Source organism: Oratosquilla oratoria, chromosome 13, assembly GCF_046742065.1.
Source record: "Oratosquilla oratoria isolate Oo_2021 chromosome 13, ASM4674206v1, whole genome shotgun sequence".
Lineage (NCBI taxonomy): Eukaryota > Metazoa > Arthropoda > Malacostraca > Stomatopoda > Squillidae > Oratosquilla > Oratosquilla oratoria.
Window position 1 is genome coordinate 69,167,615 of NC_134789.1, and position 17,458 is coordinate 69,185,072.

Consider the following 17,458-nt stretch of genomic DNA (forward strand, 5'->3'; position numbering starts at 1 on the left):
TTATGCCTTTTTCTTTTTGGCTACCCCCCTTGTAAGGGGGAGAAAGCCGTGGTATATGTATGTATGTATGATGGGATTTTGTCTTTTAATGTGAAGAGCTTCTATGATGAGAAGGTGCCTGTAGTTTGATTCGCTATTGTTTTATAACTTTAGTAATAGTAATTGTTGCCGTGAGTTTCACTCTCTAGAAAACCTGCAGCCCCACAGCAGGTGTTAATAGTCTTCAGGTCTTCCCACAAATCTCTGGGAAGAAATTTTGGGGTGTTGTCTGTGTTGTATTGACTTGGGACTATTTCCATGTCCCTCTGGCTGGAAATAGATACTGTATAGGAGGGGAGCAGTTGCTGGTTGTCAGCTCTCCATACATGTGTAAAGGTGTATGACATCAGTTGAAGTTGGAGGTCTATTGCCCAATTGGGAGACTGGGTGTCATTCCAGCTATACTGCAGATACAGATTGAGGTGGTTTGATGTTTCCAAGAAGTGGGGAGGGCACACACATTGTATGGCTGGCCTCAGGCATTGAATACCCTCTTGTCAGTACTGTCAACAGTTCTTTGTCACTCAAACTTGGGCTACTCGTGTATCATATAATGTGACTTGAGCCATGGATCAGTTTGACATGATTTGGGATGAATATTTTGCTTGTAATCTGTATCACCATTAAGAATGTAAGTTGTTGCCAAAGGGTAAAATTGAGGGGAAAGTACATTATTCTTTAGATAACATCATGTTAGAAAAAATTATATATATATATAATATATATATATATATATATATATATATATATATACATGCATACATACATATATATACACCCACTCCTCGTTTAACGACCTACTCAGTTAACGACAACTCGGAGTAACGACGGGCTTTATGACGTCGTTTAACGTAAATCTCCCGAAGTTACGACGTCGTGTACAATAATTAAGTTGGCTGAGGCAAATTTGTATAATGTTATAAATGAACTTGTACGGTGGATATTAGCTGTGAGGTAAAGTGTTCTGAAGCTTAGATCTACATTACCATCCTGCAAGCTGCAAAGACTACCTGGGGTACAGTATATACCGGTAGTGGTAAATTTTTAGTTTCGACCATGGGCGCAATATAGCAATAGAAAGAAAATTAATTATTCATTTTGTAAATTATAATGTATCAACATAATATGCAATTTTGTGAGCGGAAATAAAAAAAAATGGTGAAACAGATTTCGTAAGTAACGAAGTCATGTCGGACGAATGGTACACGATGTTTGTTATGATAGATGCCGATGTCGAAGAAATGAAAGGATGATAAATTAATTCGTCTAACCTAAGCTAAACTAACCTAACCTGTCTTTAATAAATTATTACCTTCAAATTAAATGTCATCCGGCTCGTCCTCGTTGTCGTCGTCATGAGAGACGTTGGCAGATGACAAGATGGCGTCCCGAGCCTATGCTACCGACTTCATTCATTAGCATATTTTCTTGTACCAAGGTATTTTTTACTTTAATTTCTGCCCACAAAATTGCATATTATGTTGATACATTTTAATTTACAAAATTAATAATTAATTTTCTATTGCTATATTGCGCCCATGGTCGAAACTAAAAAAATACCCCGGTATTCAATATGGAATGTCAGCATACGCGGATTTGGTCATATACGGTAATTTTAGGAACCTAACCACCGTAAATAAACAGTAAATAAAGCTTTAATGTACTGTATAAAAGAGGGAAAATACACGAAAATAAAGATACATGTACTGTATTGCTGGACATTGTACATACAATACATGTACATATATGTATACACTTTCGCTTAACGACCAATTCGGTTAACGACGGCGTGCTGGTCCCAATTGTCTTTGTTAAACGAGGAGTGGTTGTACCAAAGGCTTTTTCCGCCTTACATGGGAGGTAGCCAAAAAACAAAGGCATAGAATCCACTCCCACCCATTCCATCCCCTACATACTCCACTCCCCTCTACCCTCTTCCCTCCCTCTTATCTTGGCACCTCCTAGATGATGGGTCATCCCTACATCTTTTCCACTGCCCTGGGTCAGAAGCAGTGTTGCAAGATGCAGGACATCCACAGCAAGGTTACTTCATTAAATGCGCGACTCCCCCCCCCCCTCTCCATCCCCTCGTGCAGAAAAGGAATAAGTGGTAGCCTATTAGGTTGGACTAGTAATTGGTTGAATGGTCGAAAACAGAGAGTTGTTTTAAATGGAAAAACTTCTAGATGGAAAAATGTTACAAGTGGAGTTCCTCAGGGTTCCGTTCTTGGACCACTTCTATTCATAGTATATATAAATGATATAGACCATGGACTAAAATCTACTGTTTCCAAATTTGCTGATGATACAAAACTGTGCGGAGTGGCAAATGATCACTCAAACCAATTACATATTCAAGAAGATTTAGATAAATTACAGCAATGGTCTGAAAAGTGGCTAATGAAATTTAACACAAGTAAATGCAAGGTAATGCACATAGGTAAAAATAACAGTAAGTACGATTACAAGTTATTTGGAAATTCGTTAACAAAAGTGGATAGTGAAAAAGATCTCGGCGTAATTATCAGTAATGACCTCAAATCATCCAAGCAGTGTATTTCAGCCTCTGAGAAAGCAAATATGATTCTAGGATTGATTGCACGATCTCTTGATTTCAAAAGTCCATCACTCATTAACAAGCTATATAAATCGTTAGTTCGTCCACATTTGGAATATGCTGTTTCTGTATGGTCACCAAATCTCATTAAAGACATTGACAGACTGGAAAAAGTACAACGGCGAGCCTCAAAACTGATTCCAAATATCAAAAATAAATCATACGAAAATCGACTAAAACATATGAATCTGTTTTCCCTTAAAAAGGTTGACTCAGAGGTGACTTGATACAGGTCTTTAAGATTTTAAAGAGAATTGACATCAAAAGTGACAAAATTTTCACATTGAATGAGAATCCGACAAGAAACAATGGTCTCAAACTGTCCGGAAATAGATTCAATTTGGAAGTAGGTAGGAACAACTTTGCCAACTGTGTAGTTAATGAATGGAATAAACTTCCTGCACAGGTAGTGCAATGTAGTTCAGTTCGAAGCTTTAAGAATCATTTAGATAAACACCTAAGCAAGATACTGTAATGATTATAATTTATGTTATATTATTTGTTTTTGTTTTGTTATCATTTGTCTGTCTGATTTTCATTTATTGTTGGTTATATGTCAATTTATTATTGTTTACTATTTACCTGTTTGTTTATTATTTAACTATACCTATGCATTTATTTATGTATTTTATTTGTTATTTACATTTTATAGTTTTTATTTATTCTTTTGTTATTGTTATGATTTTTTTCGCATCCGACCTAGATATGGACCAAAAGGTCTCCTGTCGGCATGCTCCGCCTTTGTAATCCTTTGTAATATGTATATGTGTATATATATATATATATATATGTATATATATATGTATCTTTTCCTGGCTTATAATAACTTTTTTATGTCACTTAGCCCCCTCCCAATTATATATATATATATATATATATATATATATATATATATATATATATATACAATGTACATAAACAGTTAGAAGTTTGGTTTTGTAAAAATTCTAGCTAGCCACTAGCATTCAACCTAATAAAATTTTAGAATTGCAGTAAAAGCCATTTGTCATATTTTTGAGTGCAATTTGGTTCTATTTTTTTTTTTTCAAATTGATGACTATAACCTGAATTACCCTATTGATTTCATACATATATATTCATGTAACATGTTTATAATTCATACTTTCAAATCTATAAGACCCATATTTTCCGATTGCATATATTTCTATATTTTTAGATGGCTTTAAGGGGCTTCTGGCACCCCCGTAACTCCTTCTGTTATATATGCAGTGAGTATATAAAGAAGAAAGACAAAAGATTCTCCTTGGAACTGTCAGTGAAGGTTTGTGAAGCCTACTAGAAGTACCTTGGAATGCCAGTGACCAGGACAAGCCCTGGGCCCCTCGCTACTGTTGTGAGCATTGAAGAAGATACTGGAAGGGTGTGGCTGCAAGGTGAGAGAAGGATCCTGAAATTCTCCGACTCACAGGTCTGGTTAGAGCCAACAGACCACTCCACAAACTGCTTTTTTTGCATGGTGGATATTAGCAAGCAATGGAAAGGAACGAATGTTGCTGCTGTGTAATAGCCAGATCTCCCATCATCAATTGCTCCAATTCCTCACTGCTCCAAATATCCAGTGCTAGTGCCACCTGCTCCAGGTGAAGTTCAAGACAAGTATTTTGATGAAGAGGAGGAGATGTATGCTGAGGACTTGGCTTACCTGCTTGAGTTACCAGAGAAAGTTCCTCACTTCTCAAATCAAAAAGAAGTAAATGACTTGGTCAGGGATATGGGTCTGACCAAGTCCACTGCAAAGTTATTCATCTCCAGAATGAAGCAATGGAACTTAGTCAAGAAGGAGGGTGGCAAGTCAGAGAAGTTGGCACAAACCTTTCTCAGGCTTTTGCAATCTTAGGGATGGCCTCAGCTTCTGTCATGATGTGTCTGGACTGTTTGATGTTATTGGGGTGCCATTTGTGCCCAAGGAGTGGTGGCTCTTCCTAGACAGCTCTACCACTATTTTGAAGGCTGTCCTCCACAATGGAAACAAGTTCCCGATGCTGCCCCTAGCTCATTCAGTCTGCCTGAAGGAATACTAATACAGTGTGAAAGCCCTCCTGGAAGCTCTGCAATACAACCAGTACAGTTTGGAAATCATTGAAGACTTTAAAATGGTGGCGTTCCTGCTTGGTCTCCAGGGAGGCTTTACCAAATTCCAATGCTTCCTCTGCCTTTGGGACAGTAGAGCCACCTCTGACCACTACAGCAGGAAGAACTGGGAGCAGCAAACAGAGTTTGTAGGTGGGACCTGGAACATCATGTGGGAGCCATTGGTTGATCCCAGGATTGTGTTCATGGTACCACTGCACATGTAGTTGGGGTTGATGAAGCAGTTTGTGAAGGCTCTCAACCAGGAATCAGCCACTTTTAACCTCTTCAATATGAGTCAAATTCTCATAGGCAGCATTAGCTGCCTTATGTACAATAATGCATCACAATACTCGCAGATAAAGTTACAGCTGTATCACTTGTTGTCTTTCACTCTGAATGTTGATATCCACAGAAACTATGATCCGGCCAGTTCACAGAATATGGGGGTTGCTCAGCTACATCTACAAAATAAATATCAAGACACTGATGCCTGTATCCTCATATACAGGTCGAGTCTCGATTATCCAAAATCCTCAGGACTTTTATTGGAACAGATAATTGATTTTTACAGATTATGCGGGAATTCATTGTAAATTAATAAAAATGGTACTAGAGATAAGGAAATTAATTAAGTAGTCATTAAAGAAGTTAAATAAGGAAATACAGATACAGGTAAATGATAAAAAGAATCCATAAATACAGAAATGATTCATAGTACTGTACTGTATTTACCAAGGGTAAGTGATTTCTTCCGCTCACAAATTGTAGAACCCACACAATCACTGCAGAGATGAATTACATAGAGGTGGATGGAGTTTTATCAGTGGCAAGGGTGATATCAGGGATTGGGTGGTCTTCATCAGATGTGTCATCATGTAAAAATCCAGGTAAACTTATATCAGGCATTTCTGGGGGTAGGGTTCGATGCTGCTGGTGTGCTGCTCCTAGGATTAGGTAGGTCTGGTGCACTAGAAGGTCCTGGTTGAGGTGACATTGGCCGAGGCTGTGGTGTAGGGGCAGACATTTTCTTAAAAATAAATCCTGGATTTTCCATTGTTTCATGTATTTGGGCTTCTCTTTGATGAGTTTTCCTTGAAGGTTGTAAATCCACATAATTTCTTGCTCAGAAATAAATGGTCATTGCTCAAGTGCAGCAATAAATTTCTCCGCGAGTTTGATGGTTTCATCCAGGGAAATCTTATCTTCAGCTTGTACAACGCCGTCATCTACTTCTTCTTCATCACTGCTTTCATTTCCTCCATCAGGAGTTGTTACCATCCTAACAATTTCTTCATTTGACAGCTGGTGAGCGAGTGGAGCATCAGCGTCTAGCCTCCATCCATTCATTTAAGTTTTCCTCATTTAGACTCCTTGCAACCTCAGTGTTGAATTCTCTTGCATAATTCAAAATGTCTGCTACAGTGTCCCTCACATCAGTAGCCTGAAAACCCTCAAAGTCAGCGAGAGTTCCGTCAGCTGTGCGAACTTTGTCATCAAACAATTGTGGGCCACAGATTATGCCAACGATTTTTAAGAACACTCTTAGGAACCTTTTCCCATGCATCAGCAACAGTGTACAAGACATTCTTAATGTTAAATTCTTTTCTGAAATCTTCGACAGTCTTGCCTGCATTGACTCCTACCAACAATTTTTGCATGAATACATGCCTGTACATGCATTTGGATTTAAATGACTGAATTGTTCCTCTATCTTGTAGTTGGATGAGTGAGGTACAATTAGGCGGCAGATAAGTTACAAAAACATTGTCTTTGATCATTTGTTCAGCAGGGGGGTGTCCTGAACAATTGTCAAGAATTAACAAAATTTTGTAGTCAGGAGCAAACCCAGCCTTGTTACAGTGGGCGCGAGCCTTGGGGATGAAATGGTTCTCGTACCACTCGTACATCATCATCTGCGTGATCCACACCTTTTAATTTGCACGGTATAACACAGGCATAATCTTTACAGCCCTCAGAGCATGTGGATTTTGGCTTTTTTCTAGCATGAGGGGTTTACATTGATGTGTACCGGCAGCATTTGAACAAGTTAAGACCGTAATCCTATCTTTGGGTTCCTTGAAGCCAGCGAGGTCCGTTTCCTCTTCGAGTTTTAACGTTTTGTGAGGCATGCACCGCCAATATAATGCTGTTTTGTCTGCATTGTACACTTGTTCAGCAGAAAGTCCTTCCTCCACTAATTCAGCAAAAGTGTCCACATATTTTTGTGCTTTTTCATGATCAACAGATTTAGATTCACCACAAGCCCAACATTGTTCTATGCCATGGCACATTTTAAACCTGTCCAGCTACCCAGTAGACATTGAAAAAATACCTTCAATATTAAGCATCTCGAAATATATTTGAGCTTGTTCCATTAACATGTCACTAGAAATCTTTACACCATTGTTATGGCGCTGCTGGAACCACTGAAACAAACACTTCTCTAACTCTTCATATTTACCTTTTCTCATGTTCTTTCTTTTTTCCATCTAGCTTTTAGAATCCATTTTTGTGAAATACTTAAAGATCTGCTCTTTCTGTTTCTTTAAATCATATATGGTAGTGTTGCTGACATTGTGTTGTTCACTGAGGGTACGGACAGACACACCACACTCAAGTTTCTTTAAAAGATCAACTTTCTGAGCAATAGTTAAGGCTACTCTTTTTCTTTTCGCTCTGTTAGCACCACCTGTCTTTGCTATTCTTTTTGGAGCCATTTTGTCACTTAGGTAAAAATGTCCAAAATTAACAGATGACACTGCATACACTTTCCTAACAAAGCCCACTTGTAAAAAATGAATGACAGTGCCAACTAGTGGCAGGAATGTTAACTGTAAACACAAACACCCATTGGTACAGTACGGTACGATGAATAAACATTAAACTGCTGATTTTTCTACGAATTTTGCAGGATAGTGGACAGATTATTGATTTAGCGGTGATTTTTTACGGATTTTGTGGGATAGTGTACGGATTATTGATTTAGTGGTGATTTTTTGTGGATTTTACAGATTTGTACGGATTATCGATTTAACGGTGATTTTTTACGGAATTTCCGGAATTTCAGAATATCCGAGCCCGGATAATCGGGACTCAACCTGTACCCACTTGCTCCTCATAATGCCTACGTAGGTGTCATTGTATCAAAAGGGTTAAGTACCTTCTTGAGTTCTTCCCCAAGTTATGCGAGGCCAAAATCAAAGGTGGGATTTTTGTTGGACCTCAGATAAAGAAGGTGCTTCAGTGTACTGAGTCCTCCAGTAAGCTCACAAGGATTGAAAGAACAGCATGGAACTGTTTCAAAGCAGTTGTCAAGGGCTTCCAGGGCAACCACAGCTGAAAACTACCAGCAGGTGGTGCATGATCTGGTAAAGGCTTTTAATGCCATGGGATGCAGGATGTCCCTTAAACTTCAAATGCCGGACACTCGTTGGGACAAATTCAAGGACAATATGAGCGCGTGCTCAGAAGAACAAAGTGAGTGATTTCACCAAGATGTGGAGATAGAGTGGAGGTAGCAGGGCCTCTACAATGACAAAAAAGATGGAGGATTATATCTGGGGGCTGATGCAGAAGTGCAACCTGGACTACAACTGCAAATCCAAGAAATCCAGTTATTTCTGACGTGTTTAAGTTCCTTTATAACTGTCATTATTTCTTGTTAGTTGTTTTGATAAGCCTTGTGTCATAAAATAAGTATGCTCTGTTGATTTAATTATATGAACTGGTAAATTAAAAAAAAATGAAAATACGAAAATTTTGAAATAAAGTCCTGATCACAAACCCAAACTTCTGATTAAGATATATAATATATATATATATATATATATATATATATATATATATATATATATATATATATGTGATAGTTTAGGAATGTCCCCTGTGGGGCTACAAGGAGAAGGATGCCTAGTCCCAATCCCCGTCCCTTTCTTCTCGCCTCTTGCGAACCAAGTGGGAATACTTGGTGGCAGTATTCTTTTCCCCCACCACAGGGAATTCCCCCACCACAGAAAAAGAATACTCAGCGAAATGGTACAGGACAGCAACAAGGGGTTGGGGGACAGCATAACGGAGGGACAGTCGTAGTATAAAAGTGTCATCATTTCTCTATGAACAGAGATTTCCTCTATCATAGACAAAATGATGTGTGGCTCTGGTCCGTAGGGGCGCCCCATATAGACCCCAAAGTATCAACTGCATGCTACTTTGCTATAATAACAAGCAGCCAATACCCCAGACAGGGTCAGAAACAGTGTCTTGCGACACTGCTTCTGACCCAGGGCAGTGGACAAGGTGCAGGGATGACTCGTCATCCAGGAGGTGCTAAGATAAGAGGGAGGGTGGAGGGGTGTGGAGTGTATTCAGGGATGGAATGGGTGGGAATGATTTTATGCCTTTTCCTTTTTGGCTACCTCCCTTGTAAGGTGGAAAAAGCCTTGGTATATGTATGTATGTATATGTGATAGTGGGATATAACAAAACCAGGAAATGACAGAACTGGGGAACAAAACATTTGTTACACTGTGTAATTACTTATCTCTCTATATGCGTAGGGCTTCTTCCCCCATACAAGGGAAGTAGCCAAGTCAAAATGCATGTACCCACTCCCATCCATTTCACTCCCATCCACCACCTTTTCATTCCTGTCATTTTAGCTCCATGAATGACAGGTCATTCTTGTATCCAGCCCACTGCCCTTGGTCAGAAGCAATGTAACAAAACACAGTACATCCACAGCAAGGCCATTTCATTTAATTGGCAACCCCCCTCTCCATCCCTTCATGTAGAAAAAGAGAAGATGAGGAGAAATCCCTTTGGGCTGCATCAAAATACCATTCACACATAACCACTCCCCTCCCCCCCACCATCTTCCTTGCATCAAAGTGTTATCTATACACAGCCATTCTCCTCTCACCCCTATCTCCTGCCTTCTCCCTTCATTGATCAACAGACACTCTTGCTCAAAGCCCCATTCGCTCCATCTCATCCTTGGTCACCTCCTCAAGTTCACTCCATCCACCTCTATGTTCCACACCTCCTTTAGTAATCTTTCTTCACTCATTCTTTCCTTGTGTCCAAATTCATCCCAATACTCTTTCACCAGCCCTGTTTGCCATTTCCTTTTCCGTCCCTGCTCTCCTCCTCACAACATTTCTCACTATTCAGCCTAGTAACCCCAACTGTACTTCTCATGCATCTCATCTCAAACACATTTAAACTCCACTCTTAAATTCCAAGTCTCTGTCTTATACAAGGCTGGTGGCACAATCGCCCTTAAGAACATAAGAAATAAAGGAGACTGCAAAAGACCATAAGGCCTACACTAGGCAGCTCCGTATCCATCACCACCTGTCGTCCCCATCCATAAAGTTGTCTAATCGTTTTTTAAAACAACTGATAGTTTCAGCGCTTACTACGTGGTTACTAAGTTTATTCCATTCATCGATCACCCTATTTGTAAACCAATTCTTGCCTATTTCCTTCTTAAATCTAAATTTGTCCAGTTTATACCCATTACTGCGAGTCCTGCCCTGTTGTTTTATTATGATGACCTTGTTTGCATCACCCTTGTTATAGCCTTTGATCCACTTGAACACTTCTATTAGATCACCCCGCACTCTGCGTCTTTCCAGAGAGTGTAAGTTTAGGTGCCTAAGCCTCTCTTCGTAAGGCAAATTTCCGAGTCCTTGTATCATTTTGGTCATTCTTCTCTGTACTGATTCTAGTGAATTTATGTCCATTCTGTAGGACGGAGACCAAAACTGTACCGCATAGTCAAGGATGGGTCTAACTATCGCTAGCCTTCACTTTACTAAGAAGATACTGAAGAAGGCATGATCTTATGTGTAATGAATTTCTTTGAATACTTGTATATAATTTCTTAGTATCATCTCCAGTTGTAAGTAGAAAATTGTACTGTAAAATTTTATTGTTGTAACTATAATACATTATATTAATTCATATTTTTTTCTTTTTCTTTGCAGATTGTTGAAGCTCATTTTGAGCAGAACAATTACCCTGGTCAAGTTGAGCTTGTTTTACTTTCCAAGTGTACTAGGCTGTCTTTTGATGAGCTCTCCGAAGAATTTGAGAAGAGAAGGAGAAAACTGATGATGTCCAATCCAGTATCAACTGGGTTCAAAGGAGAATATGCAGAATGCAAAACCTGCAGGGCCAAACTAGTGTCAGAGGGGCTAGTGCTCAAGCACATTGAGGCTCATGCAAAAGCTGCTCATGTTTGCAGCGTGTGTAAAAAGTCTTTCATCTCGGTTACAGTCTTGGAAACCCATAAGCTGATTCATAGTGGCCTTTTTAATGACTTGGAAAAGGCAGAGAAGGAAGCAATCAGCCCTGTGGAAGGGAAGGAATCACCTGACAGTGAAGGTACAAAAACAGTGGAGATTCAGAATACCCTTGAAGCCAGAGAACCAAGTATTGGGGAGGGAACTAGTGTGTCACAAAAGGTGCAGGGCCAGGAGGAGGAGGAGGAGGAGGAGGAGGAGGAGGAGAAAGTGGAAGAGGAAGCAGAAGAGGAGAAAGAAAGGATGGAGGTTGATGGAGGGATGGAAAAGGATACTGTAGAGGAAAGTGGGAAAGTGAATGAGGAGAAAAGAGGGAAGGAAGGAGAAGGGCTTACAAGAACCATAGAAAATATGGTGCAAGAAAATTATATTGAGGGAGAAGGAAAGGATTGCAAAGAAATAGAACCTGAGGATGTTGAAGAAAAAGATGAGAAGAATAGTATGGATGGAATGAGTGAAAAGGAAGGAAGTGAATGGATGTTGTTGGATGACTGTGATACCAGCAGTAGGGATGACATGGAGAAAAGAAAAGAGTGGCATAAGAAAGAAGAATGGCTGTTGGTGGATGACTGTGATGATGACAGCACTGATGATGATGATGAGGATGAACCTAGGCTTACCATTGTGAGTGCCTACACCATCGACCAGGTGCAGGTGCAGCAAGCGGAAGCTGAGCAGAATGAAAAAGAAGAAGTCAAGGCTTGAAATGACCTCAAGAGTTGCTCACAGAATACTTACTACTTTTTTTAGCTGTAGTACTGTAGACCTGAGATAGATACCTCTTCTACCATCCCACTGGTATTGTCAAAAGGGGATTTAAGTTGCCGATTCCTTGTTGTACTTTCAATTTTTATAATCATGAATGCATTTCACCCCAAGTTAGGAATACATACTGAATTGCTCATATGAATGTTATTTGTGCATGTAAAATGGTTATGTACATCTGTATGGTTGTATGCCTGCTCCTATTGATCCTGGTTTGGATTTGTTGAGCAGTGTATAAATTTTTAAAAATGTTGATATGTATTGTACTTAAAATGTTAACTTTATCATGTGACAAACAGGTCTGGGTTCTGAATTGTGCAAATGGAAGCTCAGTTTCTTCCTTGGTCAGAGGTTTTTAATGTTGATCCCAGTGAAGCGTACTAGTGCAAATTGTACTTATTTACTTTTTTGTTGTTATTTCTAGTATATAGTTCATTTGAATGTGAACCCAAGTAGAAGTGATAATGTATTAGTTATGCTGAAGTGCCATGTCTTATGTTCCTATTATTCCCTGATTGAAGGAAAAAGAAAAAGAAAAAAATTGCTGTTTGTAGTTAATTTGTTTTTTATGTAGATGTTATAGATAGTTTATTGCTTTTGATGGCATTTGGCTATTTGATTTTATTAGATGTAGCCATCCTTTTTTAAATTATGGTGGGTTTTTATCATGTCATAGATCTGGTCAGAAATGCTTTGAAAATATATTTAATGATTTCTAAGAAATGAAAGTGATACTAAACACATTGTTTTCCTTGGATTATAGTGTGCCCCCGGTCTTACTTATGTTAATAGTTTAAAAGTTTTGTATCCTGTCCGCAGTGTGACATGCGGACAAGTCTTTTTTTATACTTGCTTTATTTATTTGTCTTGTTTGTCAGCCCATGGTGTTTTTTGCTTTACATAGGTCTTTCACTACTTAGTGTCTTCATGAACAAGAGAATCCATAGCTGATAGAAAGTTTTAGTTTTGTAGTTTTTTACTTGCATTTTTTCCTTCACATTGCCTTGCTTTGCTAGAGGTTGCCATTTCAAATTGGTCAGATTTTCTCATGATGGTCAGCAGTCACCACCTTATTTTCCTTCTTTAAGGGAGCACAATGCCATATTGACAAACAGATTCAAGTCTGTTATTGCAGTAGTTGTCATAGCTTTCATATCTAGTTATAGTCTTGGGGAATTGCAGTTGAAGCCTTGTCATTAGTTGTTTTAGTTGTGCTATTGTTTCCATGTCTTTTTCTGTGTTGTAGAATGAATTTGTGACTGCCAAGTATCCAGCTCTTTCCTAATGGCAGGTCACATGCATTTCTTCCACTGAATCTTTTATTTCCAAGTCAGATGCATTGTTGTGTTTAATTGAACTTTTTGCAGGAGAATTTTTTAATTAAGTTTGGGAATCATCTGTCACTTTCTTTTAAAAATGTTCGGAACAAGGTTGTAACTTTTGTATAATTTTGGATTCCTTTAGTTTTCACTAATTGTAACACTTATTAGGAAGCATCTTGGTTTTTTTTTTTTCATTTTGTCAGTATCCAAGTTGGGGCTTTAATAACAGAATGGAGGGAATGGGTGGAAGTCATTTGATGCCATATTGTTTTTCCAAGACAAAGTAGGTGGTGCTAAAAAGTTTGTCGTCTTTTACACTGTGTGTAATTGGGAGTAATTTTCCAGTAGCAGTTGGGGAAGGAGTAAAGGCCTAAGGGAGGGTGGGTGGGGGTGGTTGGGGTGGGATAAAATGGGCCCCAAGTCTCTCGTCCCTCAATGGCTTTGGAAAGATGAGATTCCAAAAGTGAGACATTTCCACCCAGTCTCAGCTGTTTAGAATCCAGTGATTCCACTTCTTATTGTTATCAAAGTTCTAAACCAACAGGGTAAGAAAAGAGAGTAATATTAATATTAATATAGTGATTACAATGTAAGTGACAATAATTATTTATGATTGTTAATGTTTTAAAGTATGACCCTTCCATAGTCTCAGCAATAATGATTGTACTCAAATTTGTAAATGTCCCTTTGCTAAATTACATACCATGAAATGTTAATTGTTTTGTTGTTGATGTCTTCACAATGTCATACCTGGTCTAGTAGGTGTTCGTAGCCCGGTTGAAGCCTTCTTTATTTAAACAGTGTTGTTTTCAGCCCACTGGAACATTGTACAAAAGCATTCCTGTTTAAACAACGAAAAGGGAACCGATTGCTTGCAGTTTGCCATCAACGAGATCTCGAAAAATCTAAGGTTTCTCTTTTAATTGTAGAGTCCAACAATGTGGTCACATGTACATAGGTCACTATTTTTCTATTGCTGACTTGATCTTGTCAATTAATTGTGATGTGTGACAATAAATCTGAAGCAATTATGCTTGTGTTTTATAAACTTGTTTGAAAAAAGTGGATAGATTTAATTTAAGATACAAAAAATATATTTATCAGCAACTAAATAAAGCTGTTTGGTGGCAGTTAAAAGCACTGAAATAAATATATGCACCAATAGGGGTTTCAGTCAATCACCCAGTGGCAGCCAAAATTAACAGCTGAATATAGGTGATGAAGAATTTCCTCATATGAATGAAGTTGCCTGGCTGCAGTCAAAATAAGTGTAAGATATGAATACAGAAAAGGTTAATTTAGAAATTAACTGCCCTGCAGAAACCTGAAGGAACATAACTCATGTATGAAATCTAAGGACAAATTTAGCAATTTATTTTAATGACGTGATTTTATCACATTAAGAACAAAGCAATATATATATATATATAAATAACTAGTGATTGAAAAAATATTGTTGAGTTTGTCCTTAAATCTGATTATAATTGAGTCGTGTTTATTCTGATTCCTGCCTGGCAGTTTGTGTCGCAACGTTTCTATATTATGTACTTGTGTTTGCTCTTTAAACTTTTTTGACTCGGATGTTTTCGTAAATATAAAAAGTAAAAATTCCACGAAATATAGAAAAATAACTCCAGGTTTAGTAAATTCTTGTCATTTAGTATGAAACGTTGTAGAAATATGAGAATCCCGTGATAGATATATTATGATCATATTGTATGAAATATGAATTTCAAACGTCCCGCTCTTAGCAGAAGCTCTTTTCCAATCAGCTGAGCGCGCATTCGCCCAGTTTTCCGCTATTTCTTCTTGAATAATTACCTACTTATTTTTTTCAACGCAAGTGTAATTTCATGGTAAAATTAAACATTATCAAGAAGCTAGTGTTGATAACGACTTAGGACTGAACTTGTGGTGGAATATATATGTATACATTTTCTATACAATAGAAAGATTTAGTTGTGCAGTCGGCTGTAGTACAGGTTGCCTAGTTGGTTGGCATCCCGATGTAAACATTTGGAACAAAGAACACGGACCCTTTACCTGTCCATCTTGTTTAGTCTTTAACGTCGCCATTATGTCCTTAGCCTAGTTTGTTTTACTTCAGGGAGATGATAAAGGTAAGTGGTAGATCAAAGCAGTACAGAATAGAGAATGTGGGAGGTAAATGCGTGAATGATGGATGACAGTTCGGAAAGGTCAGCACCCAGTGGTCGATTTGTTCAAGAATATCTGCATACCAAGAATAAATATAATTATTGTTATCAGAGATATGTGTATAGATAGTCTGGAAGAGTCGTATTGAAAAATGAAACTATAGAGCCTCTGAAATTCCGTATCTGATAACTCCATCGAACTATGTAAAGTAGGACACCAGAGCGGAATTGATCATTATTTTTTAGTAGGTTTTGCTGTCTTTGAGAACATCATTGGGATTTCCAAAATAATCAGTGCAACAACAACTAAACCTCAGCAGTTTGGCTGGTAATATCAAGTGGTATTTGAGTAATTTTTGCATAGTTTGGGTGTATGTGAATTAGCAAAGATGAGGAACTATTTAAAGTTTGGTTTGTTTATTCAAATGCTACAGCAGTTCTTATATTTAAGTATATTTTGTACCCTTCACAAAGGACTGCAGATTACACAGCAATAACTTGTATAGTTTTTATCATATGATTGTAAACTTTATGTTGGGAAGGGAAATGCTGCATTGTGATTTGTTCAGATCTAAATTGACTTATGACATTTTAAGAGTTGTGGTATGCACATAGTCATAGGTTATACGCTATGAATGCATGTGATTAAAGCTACAATATCTCATTGTTTGAAAGCTGCATAAAACATAACTTCTACTTTCTTAGTAGATAAGGGAGTGGAAGCACAACACTTGAAAATTGTTTGATAAATCTAGTGAATGACTTGGAGAAAGAATTGTAGAAATATGAGGAATAGGAATAGTAATTCGGTCAGAACAAAGCTATATAATGTTTAACCTTTAAGGTATTCAATAATATTATACAACAAGAGGAATAATTATTAGCTAAAGCAAGTGCATCCTTCAGGGAGAAGTAATAAATGACCTAAAAAAATGAGAGGAAGATATGTAGCACAGTGGAAGTAAACTCAGGATACTGAGGATAGCTTCTGGTAATGGGTCTGAGGCCTATAGGACCAGGTTGACTGTATGCTGAGTAATCCTTTAGTTATGGAGAGATTTTCCCTTGAATAAATAAAATAGCAGGTGCCGGCCAGAATGAATAAGTTGTAGATAAAGATGAAGGAGTTGAGACAGGTTTTATTAAATGTTAATTATTGGACCATGATGATACATAGTACGATGGCAAATATGAGCTTGTTTGGATTCACTGCACATTAAGGTTCATTCTACTGAATAAAATTGCCTGGTGGCCAAAGCAAAAAGAAATGTACGTGTTATGAATAGCAGCGAAAGGTAAAGGAAGAAGCATATATAACAGAGCAAAATGTCTCTGCGTGTACTGCTGTGTAAATTGACCCATTGGTTACATCATTGGAAGTTATTGACACCACCTGATATATATATATTTTTTTTCCTCCAAGCAAGGTTTTTCCTTTTGCATTACAAAAGAATATATTGAATCATGTATGTAAACAAAATTTGAGTTCAATATTTACCTTAGTTTGGTCATGATGATGAATTGAAGGCTGCTCACTGTCACCAGCTGTCATCTTGCAGGGAAGCAAGAGAGCAAATTATGGTGACCTTGTATGGTGATTAAGGACAATTAGAAATTAGCAAAACAAGTGCAGGAGGCCAGTCTATGAAATGCCAAACATCACTATATAAATATGAAACCAAATAAGTTTGCCTAATTCAGAATGAATACTATCCTCTGAAAAATGTCACAGCTACCCACCAGACCTTTTAAAAAGTATGTTGCAGTTAATGGGTTAAATGCTATGAGGAATGTCAAGGATTATGAAGGTGTGGCTAAGTATACAGTTAGCACCCAAAGTGATGGTGCAACATGTTATTTGGTTCACAATGCATGGAAAATAGATAGAAAAAATATTTATATGGTACATATCTTACCTCTAATACTTCGTTGGGTTACCCTTCTTCTTCAGGCAACTATGAAGATATTTTGGAACTGATAAAGCCAGATTTTGGAGGAAGGAAGGTTCCAGGTTTTCCTAGATATCCTGGATGTGAGATGTGAATAATAAGCTTGGCCACTGTGGTGTCACAACTCCATAATCAGCACTTCATCAAACTCCAGATGTTCTCAATTGGGTTTAAATCAGGACCATTACTTGGCCAGTCTTTGATGTATTCA

The 17,458-nt window shown here is 37.9% G+C and overlaps 2 protein-coding genes across 18 annotated transcripts in view; both read left to right on the top strand.

The window, feature by feature from the left end:
* The window catches only part of LOC143032483 (uncharacterized), a 111,533-nt gene extending 97,360 nt beyond the window's left edge, over positions 1 to 14,173 (top strand). For 12 of the 14 annotated variants that reach the window (XM_076197346.1, XM_076197344.1, XM_076197337.1 and 9 more), the window contains one exon: positions 10,738 to 14,173. In XM_076197346.1, the coding sequence (XP_076053461.1) occupies positions 10,738 to 11,760 (1,023 nt within the window). In that variant the 3' untranslated portion in view covers positions 11,761 to 14,173. Of the gene's footprint in view, positions 1 to 10,501; positions 10,600 to 10,737 lie in introns of all 14 variants that reach the window. The other 2 variants (XR_012967113.1, XR_012967114.1) reach the window with 2 other exon arrangements.
* A 928-nt stretch (positions 14,174 to 15,101) lies between these two features.
* LOC143032485 (calpain-D-like) overlaps positions 15,102 to 17,458 on the top strand; it is a 91,764-nt gene continuing 89,407 nt past the window's right edge. For all 4 annotated transcript variants that reach the window (XM_076197352.1, XM_076197348.1, XM_076197349.1 and 1 more), the window contains exon 1: positions 15,102 to 15,262. The gene's annotated coding sequence lies outside the window, so the exon portion shown is untranslated. The remainder of the gene's footprint in view (positions 15,263 to 17,458) is intronic.